Source organism: Anabrus simplex, chromosome X (genome assembly GCF_040414725.1).
Source record: "Anabrus simplex isolate iqAnaSimp1 chromosome X, ASM4041472v1, whole genome shotgun sequence".
NCBI classification, from domain to species: domain Eukaryota; kingdom Metazoa; phylum Arthropoda; class Insecta; order Orthoptera; family Tettigoniidae; genus Anabrus; species Anabrus simplex.
Genome location: NC_090279.1, coordinates 140999350 through 141016188, shown reverse-complemented (window position 1 = coordinate 141016188; position 16839 = coordinate 140999350). Strand labels below are relative to the sequence as shown.

At 38.1% G+C, this 16839-nt stretch overlaps 2 protein-coding genes across 2 annotated transcripts in view; both read left to right on the top strand.

Annotated features, from left to right (window-relative positions):
- The first annotated feature begins 1557 nt into the window (after positions 1-1557).
- On the top strand, positions 1558-7806 carry LOC137503082 (uncharacterized). Its single transcript, XM_068230525.1, has 3 exons — positions 1558-2116; positions 2548-2836; positions 7535-7806. Exons 1-3 carry the CDS (start codon positions 1886-1888, stop codon positions 7783-7785), a joined length of 771 nt encoding a protein of 256 aa, XP_068086626.1. The 5' UTR covers positions 1558-1885; the 3' UTR covers positions 7786-7806.
- Positions 7807-11817: 4011 nt separating this feature from the next.
- Positions 11818-16839, top strand: part of LOC136886711 (zinc finger protein 664-like) — a 53875-nt gene continuing 48853 nt past the window's right edge. Inside the window, exons 1-2 of the mRNA XM_068230925.1 lie at positions 11818-12121; positions 14787-14864. Coding sequence (XP_068087026.1) covers positions 14799-14864 — 66 coding nt within the window. The 5' untranslated portion in view covers positions 11818-12121; positions 14787-14798. The remainder of the gene's footprint in view (positions 12122-14786; positions 14865-16839) is intronic.

The window sequence follows — 16839 nt, the reverse complement described above, 5'->3', positions numbered from 1 at the left end:
AATGTGCTCTTAGAATCGGTATTACTCGACTCCAGACTCGAGTCCAAGCATACTGGTGTCGCTATCTGTGGACATACCTTAGAACTAAAATCTACTGTACTGGAGTGCACGGCATTCAGGGTCACCCACAGAATATTTTTGTGGTGTGGAGTGCAATATGTTTGCTGCTGATGATTGATGTTCAGTCATCGGTCGTCAATAATTCGATTGTTATGATTATTATTATCATCATCGTAGGCACTAAAGGTTGTGACTTACTAACAAACTGTCAGCTGTTTAGCTAGAACAGAATGACGTCAATAATTCGATTGTTATGATTATTATTATCATCATCATAGTCACTAAAGGTTGTGACTTACTAACAAACTGTCAGCTGTTTAGCTAGAACAGAATGACGTTCTGTCCGCTGATTTGCTGCGTGAACGTACGTCACATTCTGGACGCCTCATCTTAATACCCGACATTATATCTGCCGAAAGTAAGATGTACATATAAACTGCTGTAATTCACCTGTTCCCCCGGACGATTGTAGGCTTTGGCACGGTTAGCAATAGGCTATGGTTACAATAAATCTGTCATACTACCGATCATATTAGCACATCTACGCCCGTGTATATGCATAATGGCTACATGAGATATAATTTACCAGTAGCGAAGCAATACAATGTGTGCAGAAATACCGTCTATAGTCTACAAATAGCACATGTTACCGGGAGAGTTGGCCGTGCGCGTAGAGGCGCGCGGCTGTGAGCTTGCATCCGGGAGATAGTAGGTTCGAATCCCACTATCGGCAGCCCTGAAGATGGTTTTCCGTGGTTTCCCATTTTCACACCAGGCAAATGCTGGGGCTGTACCTTAATTAAGGCCACGGCCGCTTCCTTCCAACTCCTAGGCCTTTCCTATCCCATCGTCGCCATAAGACCTATCTGTGTCGGTGCAAAAAAAAATAGCACATGTTTAAAATACACTAATTACAACATACATACCGTGACAGGGATTTGAAATAATAATAATAATAATACTGTTATAACTTTTACGTCCAAGTACGTACATTTGTATGGTTTTCGGGGATGCCGAGGTACCGCATTTAGTCCCCCGGGAGATTTTTTACGTCCCAATAATTCTACCGACACTAGGTTGACGTATTTGAGCACCTTCAAATACTACCGGAATAAACCAGTATCGAACCGGCCAAGTTGGGCTATGAAGGCCAGATAAGCTGTATTATCAATATTAGAATAGATGGCATATTCAGTGAAGTGTGTGCGAGACGCCGTAAACGGATATTTTCATATCTTATTATGCGTATTAAGTGGCATTATTATCGTTCTCAAGTAATTATCAAATTTAGGTTATTCCTTTTCCGCATTCATTCAGTTTTTTCATATCGTACCGCGCTGTCGCAATCCCATAAACCCTCAGCGACCGCTTGTACGCATGCTTCATCCATCTACGAGCCGGCGAGTGAGCGAACGTGTGACGTCATGCTACCATCGAGCCTTCGCAAGCGAAGCGAGTCCGAGCCTGGGGCCTGTTTCATAAAACTAACTAATAATATTAGCTAATAATATTAGAACTCATAAAACAAATTATTAGTTAACCAAATTCTGTTTCATAAAGTTGTATGCATGACTAATAAAATGGCTTCACTAATAATATTAGTTCATTAGTCAGCTGATACAGTTTGAGGTTAGAATCGATTTGTTGAGTGTTCTTTGGTTCTTAGTTTGATTTTGTTCCTTGCAGTAGGCTAGCACTTGACCCACTCGAGTTGATTACCGGCTATTCAGTGCGTATATGCAGCTCGATTGACTCAGTTGTAATTTTGAAATTTAATATACTTTCGTTGTTTCGTTGTTTTGTTTTCGTCGTTCGTTTTTATACAATGGGAAAAAGAAACGAAAATAACGTAAGAAAAGAAAGTTTTCTACGAAAAGTGTTGGAATTGAAGGGGCAGCTGTTCGGAGCCTTTTCACTAACTGTAACGAAGGACACCAAAAGGCAAGCGTGGATGGAGCTGCGAGATTATGCTGTGGCTATTGGGCTGGTTACAGCCGACAAAGATTTTACGTATGTGCGGGATGCTACTTGGCCAAACATGAGGAGCAGAACAGTGGTAAGTTTTAGCCGTTGTTTTTCTCGTAGTTGGAGGTTATGTTAGTGTTTATTTACTAAATTCAAGCCACCCTTTTCTCAACTGGATGTCGATATTGCAATAGATTAAACACATTTTTTTAAAGGGTGGTGGGGGGTAGTGGGGGAAACAAGGAGACTTCGCTCTGCATTAGAGTTCACTGTGCAGTATACTACTCATAGTCATTTAACATTATGCATCATACAGCCACCCTTTGTGTTTTTATGATTGTGACTGAGCAGAGCATAACCTCAAATGAACTCCAGTGATATTTATAAATCTTTGTTGTAGTAGGCGTGAAAGCTTACAAAATTAATTGTATAAAATAGATACATTAGATATAGGTAGTGCTTTAGTACAGTCAATTATAACAGGATATCCTTCTAGACTTACATGATTTCTTTTATTCACAGGCAAAAATTGACAATGCTTGTCAGACTGGAAGTGGGGGAGGAAGTTCAAAAAAATTAGACGATATAGACCACCTAGTCCTCAACATCATTGGAAGGGAATCTCCTGTTTTACAGGGATTCGGTGTAAATGATTCGTTGGGAGAAATAGTTCTTCCCATAGTGGAGCCAAGTGCAGCTTCGAGCAGTAAAAATATAGTGCCATTGGGAGAATCTGTATCAAACAATGAAATTGAGGGAAGCTGGGAAAATGGAGAGCTCCAGCATCAACAGGAACCACCTAAGGCTAGAGGTAAGCTGGAAATGATGTAACTGAAGATGTATTCTGGTATCTAATTCCACCTCTTGACTGTGACTTTAAACTTACAGGCTCAGGGTGCCCACTAGTAACCAAAATCTATTTTCCCTGAATTACATTTAGTGGAACACAGTACATAAAAGTGATGCTTGAGCATGTTTATCATACTCTAGTATAGTCATCTTGAAACATATTTTGCATGAACACTAATGGCATAAAGAACTTGAAATAAATGTATCATATGTCAAAGAAGCTACACTTCATCAGAAAATGTCAATCTGTGAAGTGGCTCAACAGTAATTCCATTGTACACAGCCACTACAACCAACCAACAAAAACTGACTATAGTACGTGCACCTTTTAGTGATACATGCACACCCTAGTGCTGAATCGGTCAATGTGGGGAATCTTCAAGATTCGTATGGGCGATCTTTCAAACACAAAGTATGAATCGCTTACGCATCGCTCTGAAACATCTGGCGTACACTTTACGTACTAGTACTGTTGTTGTTTACACAGCAAATCCATGCTAGGAACAAGATTCACATTGAGAAATGTTAAATAATGTATGTGTGACAAAGTTGTTGGCGTAAGATAATAAATGTTTAGAAAATTATTATTATTATTATTATTATTATTATTGATATTATATATTATCGATTCAATTCAGATTTCCTTTCCATTCGGTTGGCAGTATTACCGGGAGAGCTCCCTCCTTACTCCTCAACCCCGTACAAAGAAATATCGCTAAAAGGTGCGCAGACTATACATTGCTCACAGGAAGCCATCAATCACTCTTCTAATGCCTGTGCTCATCAGGGACCCTTTCTTGAAATTAGCATGAGTGAGCATGCCAGTTTTAATCACGCTCATAACAGAAACATATGGATTAGTTTTCAGAAACTTGGGTACGTTCCTAGTTCCTATCGCAAATGAAAGTGCCGTTAAATATGTAAGCTGGTCAACTAGTGTGTACAGAAATAAGCACCACTGACACAGTCCTTTATTTGTAGAATTAATTTCTGTGATAACTTCCCTTTTCTATAATATTTTCTCCTTAATAGCGAGGGAAAATCTGTAATAATCGTGGGCAATCCATAATACTTCGAGCACCTCTACGGTATGTAAATTATATGGGCAGCTTTTAAAACATTAAGAAGATAAGTTATTGTCTTTTTCATTTGTAGTATTATAATTTAAATTTTGGTTCAGTGATTACAAGGCAGTTAGGCCTACAAATTTATATTATTATTCCTAGCATTTACCCGTTGCTGCAAGGTGCGCCACTTTGCACGATACTGGGCATCGTGTTGTCTTAACTTGAGAGTCTTCATATAATTTACTGTGTTATGCTAGCTTTGCTCTGGACGTTCGTGTGGATGTTGCCCATTAATTTCAAAGGAGTGAGTTAAATTGGCAGCTATTCCAGGACCAGGTGAATTGGCCATGTGGTTGGGGGCGTGCAGCTGTGAGCTTGTATCCGGAAGATAGTGGGTTTGAATCGCACTATCGGCAGCCCTGAAGATGGTTGTCTGTGGTTTCCCAATTTTCACACCAGGCAAATGCTGGGGCTGTACCTTAATTAAGGCTGTGGCCGCTTCCTTCCAACTACTAGCGCTTTCCTATCCCATCGTCGCCATAAGACCTATCTGTGTCGGTGCAACGTAAAGCCGCTAGCAAAAAAAAAAAAAACCTGTTCCAGGTGCGGCACACAGAACATGACCACACCATTGGAGATGCTTTTCCCATGCCTTCTCAGTGATGGCTGCAATGCTCATTTGCTAGTGAACGGTGCAGTATACATGGTATTGATAATAATTAGGACAAATAATAGCTGAAGATGTCTCTAATAGAGATGAAAACATAATAGCCAAAGATGTGTCTGTTACAGACAATTTATATAGGCTGATGTTTAAAAACTTATTCCTGTCATTAGTCTCTGAGTACCGGTACCCCTTTCCTGTTAAAATAGGGAAAGCATGGAGAACACAGGGAAATGACTTGTTACATCAAAATTAGTATTTCTGTGTAATACTGTACCCAAACGGAATGATCGAGTGAGACTGATATTAGACGGGACACCAGTTGAACGCAGTGAGTAGTACTTTGAGAGAGAGATAGAGGCAGATGCTGAACACGTGTGGTAATGAAGGAGAGTGAATGAAAAAGAGACACATACTTGCACGAACCGCTCAAATGTTCCATCAGCCGCACTGTTCCAAATACAGTTTGTCCCACTCCCAGCATGGCCGGAAGACTACACACATGTTCCGAGCGGTATATTCATAACCTCCTGCGTATTCTGTGTCTGATAATACATTTATTGCTTGCTTATGCACCCAGTAGCCTTCATCATGAGTACTAATCTCTTTAAATTCAATATTTTAGTAGCCCTATGTACGGAGGATTTTGACTTACTAACTTCTTGTGCAACACATCGTACAGATGTAGTGGGAGATCATACTAATGATATGTTAATGTCAATGTTTTTTTCTAATAGAACCCTTTGTTTGGTTTACGAATCACAACATTAAGTGATCCTGTTAATTTATTCACGAGACATCGGTTTCTCTACCTGGAAGTGGAACCCCGGGAAATCTCTTCTGAAATCGCCTACTCACCTCTCTACACGAGTTGGTTTTTACATATGTGTCAGGCGTGAATTTCACCGGCATTTCAACATTGTAATAATGTAATTAATTTAATTAATTCTACTGTAATTCAGCCCCACACGCTGTTGTAACAAATGTATTTCTTCACGACTTCCCACGACACACAAATTCTAGTAACTGACTTCCTCGTGGCAGTGCAGTGAGTCAGCATGAGGTTATGAATACACCGCTCGGAGTGTGTATGTCAACTGTCGGCTCCGCTTTGAGCGGGACACATTGTACCACCTTCTCCACTGTAGCTACTGTTGTGGACTTCACTCATAACCCTGCCAGAGAAATGGTCTACATGGAAGTTGCTCAACAAAATACACCCCTCCATATTTATCTGGGGATACAGCCTCTAGAGGTTGGCGGGCTCCCCCGAGGCAATCCCAGATCAATGGGGGAAAGTTATTATCTGTGAACATTTAATTTTACTAATGTTTCATTAAGAGTGAATTTTAAGGTACATCACATGTCTCGTGCACTGTCTCCTTTGAGCGTTTAGCTGGGTTCACACGGTGCGAGTGGACTAGCATGATGCGCATCTTCTGGCCAGCTACTCGCATGTAATGGGTGTTCACATGACGTTGTACTCGCGTCTGAATTAATATGGCAGACCTCGTAAGGGAAAGGATATCAGCTGTTGCTGATATGTTAATTGTCAAGTTAGTAAATAGTGTTGGAAAAATAAATAGAAACAAAAATGTAATATGAGCGCGAGAGTGGATTGCATGACGTAGTGCATTCGGTGCGTCAACACATTTTTTACGTCAAGTTCTAGAGGGCGATGAAAACACATTTAAAAATCACTTACGACTCACCGCTATCCAGTTCGATCAACTTCTACAGATGATTAAAGTACAAATACAGAAACGCAACACAAATATGAGAGCGGCTTCAACTGCCCGTCTGAAACTCCAGGTTACACTATGGTACTTGGCAACTTGTGACTGTCTCAGATCTTTGGAATCTTTATATCGAGTTCCAAAGACTACAATATCCACGTTTGGGTCGGCTGTGTTGGATGCGATCTATGATGCACTGAAAGAATGCATCATAGTGTGTTCGCATGTATCAATTATTAAGTGTCAAAGAATATAATACATTGTTAAACATTCACTCAGCCCGGTAATATTGAATGGTTTACAATGTAGGTATTATATTCTTTGACCCTTTAATAAATGACAGATGACAACGGAGTAATAAATAAATACCGGCAAATAAATAAATAAATAAATATCACATTCTTACCAACTTAGTGAAATTGCTTCTCGTATTCATTACTCCATTCAGGAATCTATCAGCGATGTTAAACCATTAAACTGTCGATGAATAAATTTCTTCGGGTGATGTGCCTGACTTCTTGGATTTCATAATCTTTAATAGATTTTCTCTGTACGTGCTACGAATGTTTTTGGTTTTTGTTGATTTCTTCGGCGCCTACCCCAGGAATATTCATTTTTCAGCAATTTGTAGCAACGCTGAATCCCTGGCATCTTTTATTTTATAACTGGGAACCTGGCATTCCACAACACTTCTTCAGATTCGTACAATTGTACAAATTTTATTGTCTGCATATCGCTCCACTTCCTTTCTTGCACGGTTTTCAAGCTTTCCGCCATCTTGAATTTGTTACTCGCTCGTAGAAAGTTGGGCACGGTCTGAGTTGACTCGCTTCTCTCAAACTCAGGCAACTGGACTCGCATGAACTGTTCAAATGATGCGAGTGGCGAGCCAAACATGCGCACGCATCATGCGAGTCTACTCGCACCGTGTGAACCCAGCTTTTAGCACAAGTACCGGCATGCCTCTTTTTCTTTAAATGTCTTTCACTACCACACGTGCGACATATCTGTCTTCATCCCTCTCCCAGAGTACTCATTCAGTATGGGCTACAGTCTTAGATTGAAAGATTAATTTTGTCAATAAAATGGGTACCCTGAGATCAATAGCGGGAATAAATTGTTAAACATTAGCCATTGTAAATTAGCATAACTGTAAGTCTTAACTTTCCCCTTATTTTCTCCTGTTTTTATAGGTACTGTCAAGAAGAGGGTACTAGTCCGGGATCTGCAGGAAAGCAAGGAAATTGAGTACCTTAAGAAGCGAAAGCTTCAACTTGAAGTCCGGAAGCTGGAGTTGGAGGTGTGGGAGAAGGAAAATAAATTAAATCTTGAACATTCGCACCTCACAAGTGATGTTCAGGAACATTTACAAAATGAAAAGGAACCTGAATATTTTATGGTAGACAGTGATGGAAAATTTGTTATGGTTCAACCTAAAATGTAAAAAATCCAAATAAAAATCATAAAAAGCAAAAATTACTGTGATTTGTGTTTTATTCATCACAATGTCTGTTCACATGAAGTGGTCGTAAAGGAATTGCAGTTTTTCTTGAGCTTGGACTGGAACCTCCTCGCCCTCCTGAATATCCTCTTCCTCCAAATGATCCTCTTCCATTTCAGGAGCCATGTAGTTATCTAGACGTCTTGACAGGTTACAAAGTACTACACAAGCATTGATAACTTTACAAGCAAAGGTGGGATTTAATCGCATACCAATGCTAAGGACAGGAAATTTTTCTTTAAGGAGTCCTATTGCACACTCTATAACCCTCCTCGTTTTTTTATGTGCTCTTAAAAATCTTTGTTGAGACCGACTAGCAAAATCTTGGATTACTGGTGGTATGAGCCAAGATTTTAAAGGGTAGATGGAGTCTCCAAGCAGAACTGCACCAGGGAAAGGTCTCCAACCATTAGCCATCCTGTTGTTCAAGCCACTTAATCTTAAAACTCTAGCATCGCTGACACTGCCAGGCCAATTTGCACATACATAGTAGAATTCTAAATTTGGCCCACATACTAGCATAACATTCAAGGAATGTTTCCCATGTCGATCAACAAATGCCGGTTCATATGCACTTGGTGCATCAATTTTGATCAGTGTTCCATCCAGTACTCCACAAACTAAAGGAATACCACCAAGTTCAGTGAATCTGGCAACTACTTCCCCACAGTCAGCTGGCCAACGTACAACATCCTGAAGAAGAGTGTCATTTATCGCAGTCACAACTCTGTGCACAACTCTGCAGACTGTTGCCTTTGAAACACCGTGCATATCAGAAATACAATGATACTGTGCACCACTACCTAACCAGTGCAGTGCAATCTGAAGCTGCTGTTTTGAGGTTAGTGCTTCATTCCTTGCAGTGGGAGATTCTAAGATATTACCAATCCTATCAAGCACATATTCAAATGTTCTGTAATCTAACCTAAATCTCTCATTGTATTCATATGATTGTTCCATACCAGTATAGGCTGTTCTTGGCCTAAAAGTTCTTGGACGGCGAATATAAACTCTCTCCTCATCACTATTTGAATCAGAGTCAACCATTTCACTGATCTTCACAATTTTATGCCAATATATCAATATACCACACTCTTTGGTTTCACTAATAATATGAAATATGAGTCAAAATACACTAATAGAAATAATCCCAATAATATGAGTAAATTTTATTAGTTATGTTGTCTATGAAACACTTTACTAATATTATTAGTAACATCTACTAATAATTTTGACTCATAAACTAATAACTAATATTATTAGCTAATAATTTTATGAAACACAACACTAATATTATTAGTTAATATTATTGGTTTTTACTAATAATATTAGTGAAATATGTTTTATGAAACAGGGCCCTGGACTCGAAAGAATCGAGTACCGCGATTCCAGGCATCACTCGCGCACATCACTAGTGTTAAGGATTACCTAGTGAGTGGACGTAGTCCGCTGCGCAGAGTCTAAGAAAAAACAACGAAGAAGTGTTAAGGATTTTCTTCAGAGAGGAATTGTGATTTCTATAATTTTACACCGTGTCCACAACCTTTAACATATTGTCGGTAATGTTCAAGTTCAATAATTTAATTTTGCGAAACTTATAGATCTCAATTGAGAACAGTAAGAAGTTAATAGTAATCATTCTCAGTTTCAGTATCTACGCATTTTCAATATTTAATGTTTAATTTTCATTTTATTTTTAATTAACCATAAAAACTGTATACGCATATAACTGGCTTTCTTTTTGAAAACTCGCCTTTGCGTTGCAATGCCGGCAAGTCGTGTGTAGTAGCAATATATCGCATATCTAAATTTAGTGGAATGAGAATTTTTTCTTTAGAGCTACTCAGGTGAAGAAATGCGGATGATAGTTTCAGGAAGAAATTACAGTAGGTAATGTTTAATTTTAATTATTGAGTTGCTGTGTTATTTACCACTGTGTGCAATTTAATACCGACGCTGTGAATGTTGAGTTGTTCTTTACCCTGCAACGGTTACGTGAATGATGTTGATCCACGAAATATCACTGTAATATTTGTCACCAATGGAAGATAATCATTGATTTACTCAAATAAAATCTCAAATCCCAGATTGGCTAAGAAGTGATAGGAAATATTTTATTTTACAGAATACATACTTTACTGCCTTACAACTATATACAATCTCTTCTACGTCGCAGGGGTTCCGTGTTTTGTTTGTGTGTAACACTTTCGTGTGTGATGTCTTTGCTCACTGAAGTTCTTTGGTGTCGTGTCACTTCAATTGTCTTTTCACGGTAGTGCTGCAAAGGAAAAAAGGAAATATGCCATCATTTCCTGAATTATGTCATAATATGCAGGAATTAATTGGCAATAAAAAGCTATGGCCAATGTACATTAGGAGAATTCTGTGGACTAGCGAACTCAAGTACAGAGATAGATTACCTCTTACAGTGTTTTTTTTTTTTTTTTTTTTTTTTTTAGGAAATGGTTGTCCTATGGACTGTTTTATTGAATTTTTGGAAGGTCGTAGACGGAAAGCTAACATTCTAACTCCAAATAAATTTGCAAAATTCATAGGAATCTGGAAATGGTTGGAGAAGTGTGTGGAAGAAAAAAGAATGGATATTTTTTTAGGAAACAAACATACTATGACATCGCATTAGGTCGAGTTGTGGACTTGTGCCCTAACTGATTCATGAAATGATTTATTGGTCCAGGGATCATGCTCTTTTCCTTTAAGAAAGTAATATATCTATTGGTCCAGGGATCATGCTATTTTTCTTTCAACAAAAATCATTTTTGTGGTACTTACAATATTTTTCTGTAATGTGCAACAACAAGTTGTTGAATGCATCCTTAGTTGATTTTCCATACAGTTCCATTAGTGATGGGATGCACGAAATTTCTGCTATGGTTAACTGTTTTATGTATGAATGGTGAAACCCCCTCAAAGTAGATAATTGAGAATATCCCCGCCAACGGTCAGTCCATAATTCCGTTCCAGGTAGAACATGTTCTAAAACAATGTCCATTAATGTTTTTGATTTTCTGTCGTCGACATAAATAACCATTCCCCTTTTTTTACATTGTCATAAAGGCCGAAAATCCATTTTTGTTTAATTATTCTTCCAACATTATGTTTCCTTTTCTTAATAACACTTTCGTCCAGCTGAACATTAGTACGTACCCCACCGAACTGCAATATGTCTTTATCCTTAATCAATTTCCAGGGCAAATGTCACGGATATATCTGAATTGCTGCACCATAGAAAGAATGCTTCGTCATATTCATAATATTAGCACTTGCTCAGACGCGACATTTAGATGCCCACAACATCAGTATAAATATTGTACCGAGTTCAAATTTTGATCATTAAAAATGTCCCTTTCCTCAGGCATCTGAAAGTTCGGCAGTTTTTGCATCTTAAACTGTACCCCCGAAATCCACCTCTCTCTCTCTTTACCAAAATGCAATTGCCTCTACAGTTACTCCTGACACATCTGGCTTGCTTCGGCATGAGGTGTAGGTCTTGTAGCTTCCTTATTATATGCTGATTTTCCTCGTCAAAAACCGCGATAACATCCTTAATGTTGCTGACCTCCATTTTGCTATTTGAACTGCCCGCACTAGACATATGGACAAAGATAATGAGAATTCACATAGCACTCCCATTCATTGTTGTCAGCCCTGGATCTCAAGAAACAAACAAAAGACGGTGCGAGCAGCAGAATGCAACATAATGGACTCCTCTTTACAGCTTGTAAGTACGTATTCATATTTCTTGCTAGTAACGTAGTATTTCTTAATCAACCTGGAATTTGAGACTTTATTTGAGTAAATCAATGATTACCTTTCATTTGAGACAAATATTACAGTGATATTTCATGGATCAAATTCACATAACCCCTGCGATATATGGTGGTAGAATTCAAAATCTTGAGAAGTAGATTCTTCTATATCACATCATTACCCCACAACAGCTATAGCTGGTGATAATACTCGTGATAATTTAAGTAACAGTAGGCTGCCTCACTTTTGCGAGTTATTTCCTGATTTATTGGTGTGTAAAAGATCTTCAGGGGTGAGTGGCGGTGAGTATGCATGGGTCCAAATCCCAGGATCGGCAGCGCTGAAAATCGTTTCCGAGGTTTCCCTGTTTTATCATTAATAAACTTAATTAATGCTGCTCCATACCTAATCCTATCCCTTTCCCTTGGACTTGTTAGTGCAACATTAAACTACTAGCAGGAATGGAAGAAAAATCTTCAGGAATAAATTCTGCCTGTGGAAACTGTAAAAGGTACTTACTTGAATGTAAAACCATTAATATATTAGTAGAATAATCTGTGATGGCCAGAACATTTATACATGGCACACTACAGTAATTTCCCCTACATTTAAATATACTAAATACAATTGATCATAGTTTCCTGAATAGATATGTGTTTACATAGAAACATATTCCCTGGCAATGCGTAGGAATCAACTCAGTTAGCAACAGGAATGAAGCTTGTATTACCTATAGGAGAAATTGTAGTATTCATTGTTAGTGATATTCCCTGGCAATGCGTAAGAATCGACTCGATTAGCAACAGGAATGAAGCTTGTATTACCTATAGGAGAAATTGTAGTATTCATTGTTAGTGCAGTATGTTTACTTTTAAAATAAAACACCACAAAGTGACTAACAAACTCTGCTATTGGCCAAAATGAATTCTGTGAGGCACTACTCAAGGTATTCAACACAGAGAAGTTTTGTACCACCTGGGGAACAATATAAACTGCTAAACATTTAAACCAATTGTTTGACATGGAACTCCCTTCAAAGGACACTCTGGCAAACACCACTCGGTTGTGTCATTTGACACGACATGCACATAAAAATAAAGAAAGTATATTTAAGTAAAGGTTGGTGGCATTGTTTGATGAAATGAGCTGCTAGCAGTACTGTATAAATTTTTGTTCTCAGTGCAGCATATTCTTCTTCATTTTCCATTTCCAGTCTTTTGGGTTGAAATGTGAATCAAGAACCTCAGTTTTTTCTCTCTCCACCACTTCCTCCCTTCCTAGAATATTTTTTCTAATTTTACTCCTCTCTTCTCTATACTCTACCGTATCCATCCACCTCTTTCTTGGCATTCCCCGATGTCTTTCTCATGTGGCCTTCTCCATAAATACTTGCTTTGGAACTCTATCCTCTTGCATTCTCATCATGTGTCCATACCATTTCAGCTTGCTGGTCTCTATCTTGCCTTGCAGTTCAGGGAATCCAATTCTCTCCCTGATTTCTATGTTTCTGATTTTATCCCTTCATGTCTTCCCTATTATTTCTCTAAGGAATTGGCCTCTTGTTTTATGCTTTCATCATGTTTTTTATTGTCCATGTGCCTGCTGCATATATCAAAATTGGTGTGTAATACATTGGGTGCTAAATTTTCTTGCATTCCTTTGGAACGTGTCAGTTACAGACTATATATTTCACACATTGGTGACTTCTTAATTGATTTTCCCATCATATGCAATTATTCTCCCCGAATACTTGAAGGTTTCCACTACTTCTAATTGTCTTCCATTTCCTTCAATATTCCCACTTCCTTCCCTTTTACCTCTGGTCACCACTACTATCGTACACTTTCCACACTTATTTTCATAACGTATTGCCCTATCTCCTGATTCCATACACTATCTTGTTCTTGTACTTACATTTCATCTTCTCCACATATTACTGCATCATCTTCAAAGAGGAAGGCCTTTGCCACCTTGGTTCCCATTTTTTTGTTGTATACTCTTGAATTTTACCCATGAATGTAATGAAGATTGGAGGGGATAAAACACATCCTTTTCGAAGTCCTGTCTCTACTTTGAACCAGTTTGTTTGGCCTATCATGGTATTCTTCCTACTTACTCGTGTTTCGTTTATGGCTATTATTATTGGTTCTTCTCCTCTCTCTGCCTTCTTTTTTATCAATGCGTCTGAGACCACTTGCCATGGGTACACTGACATATATCTTCTCATTATAGATAAATATCACCCCTAAATCCTGCCTAAACTCCCATCTGTTCTTCATCATGTTCTTTAGGTTCAACGGACTGAAAAACTTAAAAGTTATGTTTACACTGAGTATAAAGTATGACACTGTATGGAACTGAAACATGAGATAATAACTGATGCTGAGAAAAACAGAGTTGAATCATTTGAAATGCTTTATTATGAGAAGTTGTTGAAGATGAGATGGATAGAACATGTCTCAAATAAAGAGAGAGTGAATCCGCTTGATGAGAGGAGAATGCTTTGAGAAAATTTTATCCTAAGAAGAAAAATTTTGATAGAAAAAATCTCAAGTTGTGAAGTTGTTCAGTTAGTTTTGAAGTGATGTGCAAAGGATAAAAATGGTATGAAGATTCCCAGATATGCACCCGGATGACCAGAGTGATATGCAAATGGAATAGTCACTGAATTTTCAAAACATTTTGTGCATTTTGATCACAATCAATGAACGTTGGATTTTTAACAAGAAAGGTGATCTTGCAGAGGTTTCAGTTCCATATAAAACTGTATGTAATATAGCTATGCATACAATATAATGTGTCATGTGAAACTAGGGGTCTCTTGACTATGATCTTGATATCGACATAAATGTTAAATTATATTTCCTATGGAAGTGGTCACTGTTTTACAAGTCATGTAAAACTGGAGGTCCTTAGCTATGATTATAGTATCAGTCATAGTAAACTTGAGGTCCCATAGGTATGTTCACAATGTCAACAGTCATGTAAATTTTTGAGTCTTTTTGGTATAATCATACTATTGAAGATCATGTAAAATCACAAGCTTTTTGCTAAGTCTCTTGACAAATAATGTTAGTAGCAATGACAGCAATAATGTAGTATATTTTACTGGCTTATGTTTCAGTTTTAGGTCATTGGAAGTAATTAACAATTCCAGTAACTTCTAACTACTTCAGTTGCAGTGTGAAATGGACCTGGAAGTAAGGATTAAGGAGGAACCAGCCTGGCTTGAAGGAACAACAAATGCATCACTTGTAAGTCTCATTCCAGATAACTTTATAGAGGTCAGAATTTAACCCTTAGTAGGTGAATTAGTTAGGCAGGGGCATAATTTACCATGTGGCTTCTCAATATTAACACCAGCAGTCACCATTAGTTGCATGAGCACCTGGGTATATTACGACTGTTTTGTTTCTTTTTCTGGGAATACGCCACAATGCTGTACACAAAGCTGCCAACTCTTAGGAACAACAAACCACAGTATTGATGTACAGTAAAACCTTGTTATATCGAAGTAGTTGGGATGCAAAAATTGGACTTCGAATTATATGATTTTGAGTTAACTGCCAACTCGTAGTTCAGATAAACCAACACTTGCCATGTCACAAAATATTCTTAAGACCTGTTACTGCATGCAATTAACATTGATACACAGTTTAATCCCTTCAAATGCCATAGGAAAAAACTATTGCTAAAATGTATCCAACAAGGTGCATTTACAGTACTCAAATAACGCACTTGGACAACTCACTGACAAACATAACCTCAAGCAACAAAGAAAAAAACATGATTCAAAGAAGAGAAGAAGTCTATGCTGGCTCCCCTGTGCAAGTCCCTTATTCATTGAATTACTGTACTGTAGGCATTTTAGATGTCCTGTACTTCCACAGAAAGTACTAATCCAATGTCCTCAAAACATTGTGGCTTATCAAACTTTTCTATGACGAGGGGAAAAATTCTCACTCTTCAGTCTGCATCACAAGTTTATAACACAATACAGTATTTCTATTCTTGTACAATTTCCTGCTGTGGTACTTCTCTCGAAAATATTCTCGTAATTGTCACGTCACGAAGTATTGTAAGACCCATTAATGCATGCAATCACCTTGGTTCACAGTTTAAAACTTTCAAATGCCATTGATAAATCTATTTCCTAAAAGTGTCCAACAAGGTGCATTTACATTTATTCAAATAATGCACTTGGGTAAATCACTGGTAAACACAACCTTCACAACAAAAGAAAATTACATACGATTCAAAGACAAGGACAAATTATGCTGGCTGCGTTGTGCAAATGCTTTATTTTTTGGTTTACTGTTCTGTTTGCATTTTTTAGATGCCTTGTACTATAACGAGAAGTGACCGACTCCCTTAAAACGTAGCTTGTCAAACTTTGCTATAAAGTCAAATAATAATACTTTGCGTCTCGCTTCCCTGTGCGTTGCAACACTGTACAATGACCCTCACCCTTGTACGATTTTCCAGCTGGCAATCTCTCCTTTAAAACCAAGTCCGTTTGGGCTTGGCATTAAAAGAAATGCAGTTTCATGGGCATTTACGATATTGTTCGGTGTGCACGAACTGCTTATATGCACAATTTTTCGCCAACTGTAAGCATTGCCATTGTTTGCGGATTCAACTTCTCCTCACACTGTCTGCTATGTGATATTGTGGCTTTCCTTAAAACGCTGAATACAAAAGAATTATGATTTTATTCGAGCTTGGAAAATGTGAAGCACACTGTAGATGCAGCGGAGTGAGTGAATGTATGGAAAACTACCTCAGCCGGTTCCGGAAGACGCATTCTATCATGACCCGGATAAATTTTGAATTTAACTTACTCTGAAAAACACCAATTTTTAAAAATTTTGAGGATGTTTTGAATTGAAAGTCTGAATTTGGGTAATGGGGACCAACACTGTTCTTGAATTATGAGTTATCCATATTTCAAATTAAACATTTTGAATAACATGAAAACCGTACCTCATGTTTCTGGGAACGGGAGCTGCTTTGAATTATGCAGTATTTTGAATTAACCAATTTCAAATTATATATTTTCTCCTGTACATTCATGGGTCAAACTAATGACAGAAACATGGTTCATGGGACAAGGAAAGCGGTTATGGTGCCACAAGTCACCAGATAAGGGCTGCCTAGTGGATAGTTGGCCTCTAGCATTTATTAGGGAGACGGCAGTGCATTCTATGTTTGATAGTGGCATAAAGTTGA

Excerpts from the sequence above, each read along its gene's own strand:
- LOC137503082 (XM_068230525.1), top strand. The coding sequence starts at position 1,886 with ATGGGAAAAAGAAACGAAAATAACGTAAGAAAAGAAAGTTTTCTACGA. Across the intron at positions 2,117-2,547 it reads ACATGAGGAGCAGAACAGTG|GCAAAAATTGACAATGCTTG; the intron begins GTAAGTTTTAGC and ends TTTTATTCACAG. Across the intron at positions 2,837-7,534 it reads GGAACCACCTAAGGCTAGAG|GTACTGTCAAGAAGAGGGTA; the intron begins GTAAGCTGGAAA and ends CTGTTTTTATAG.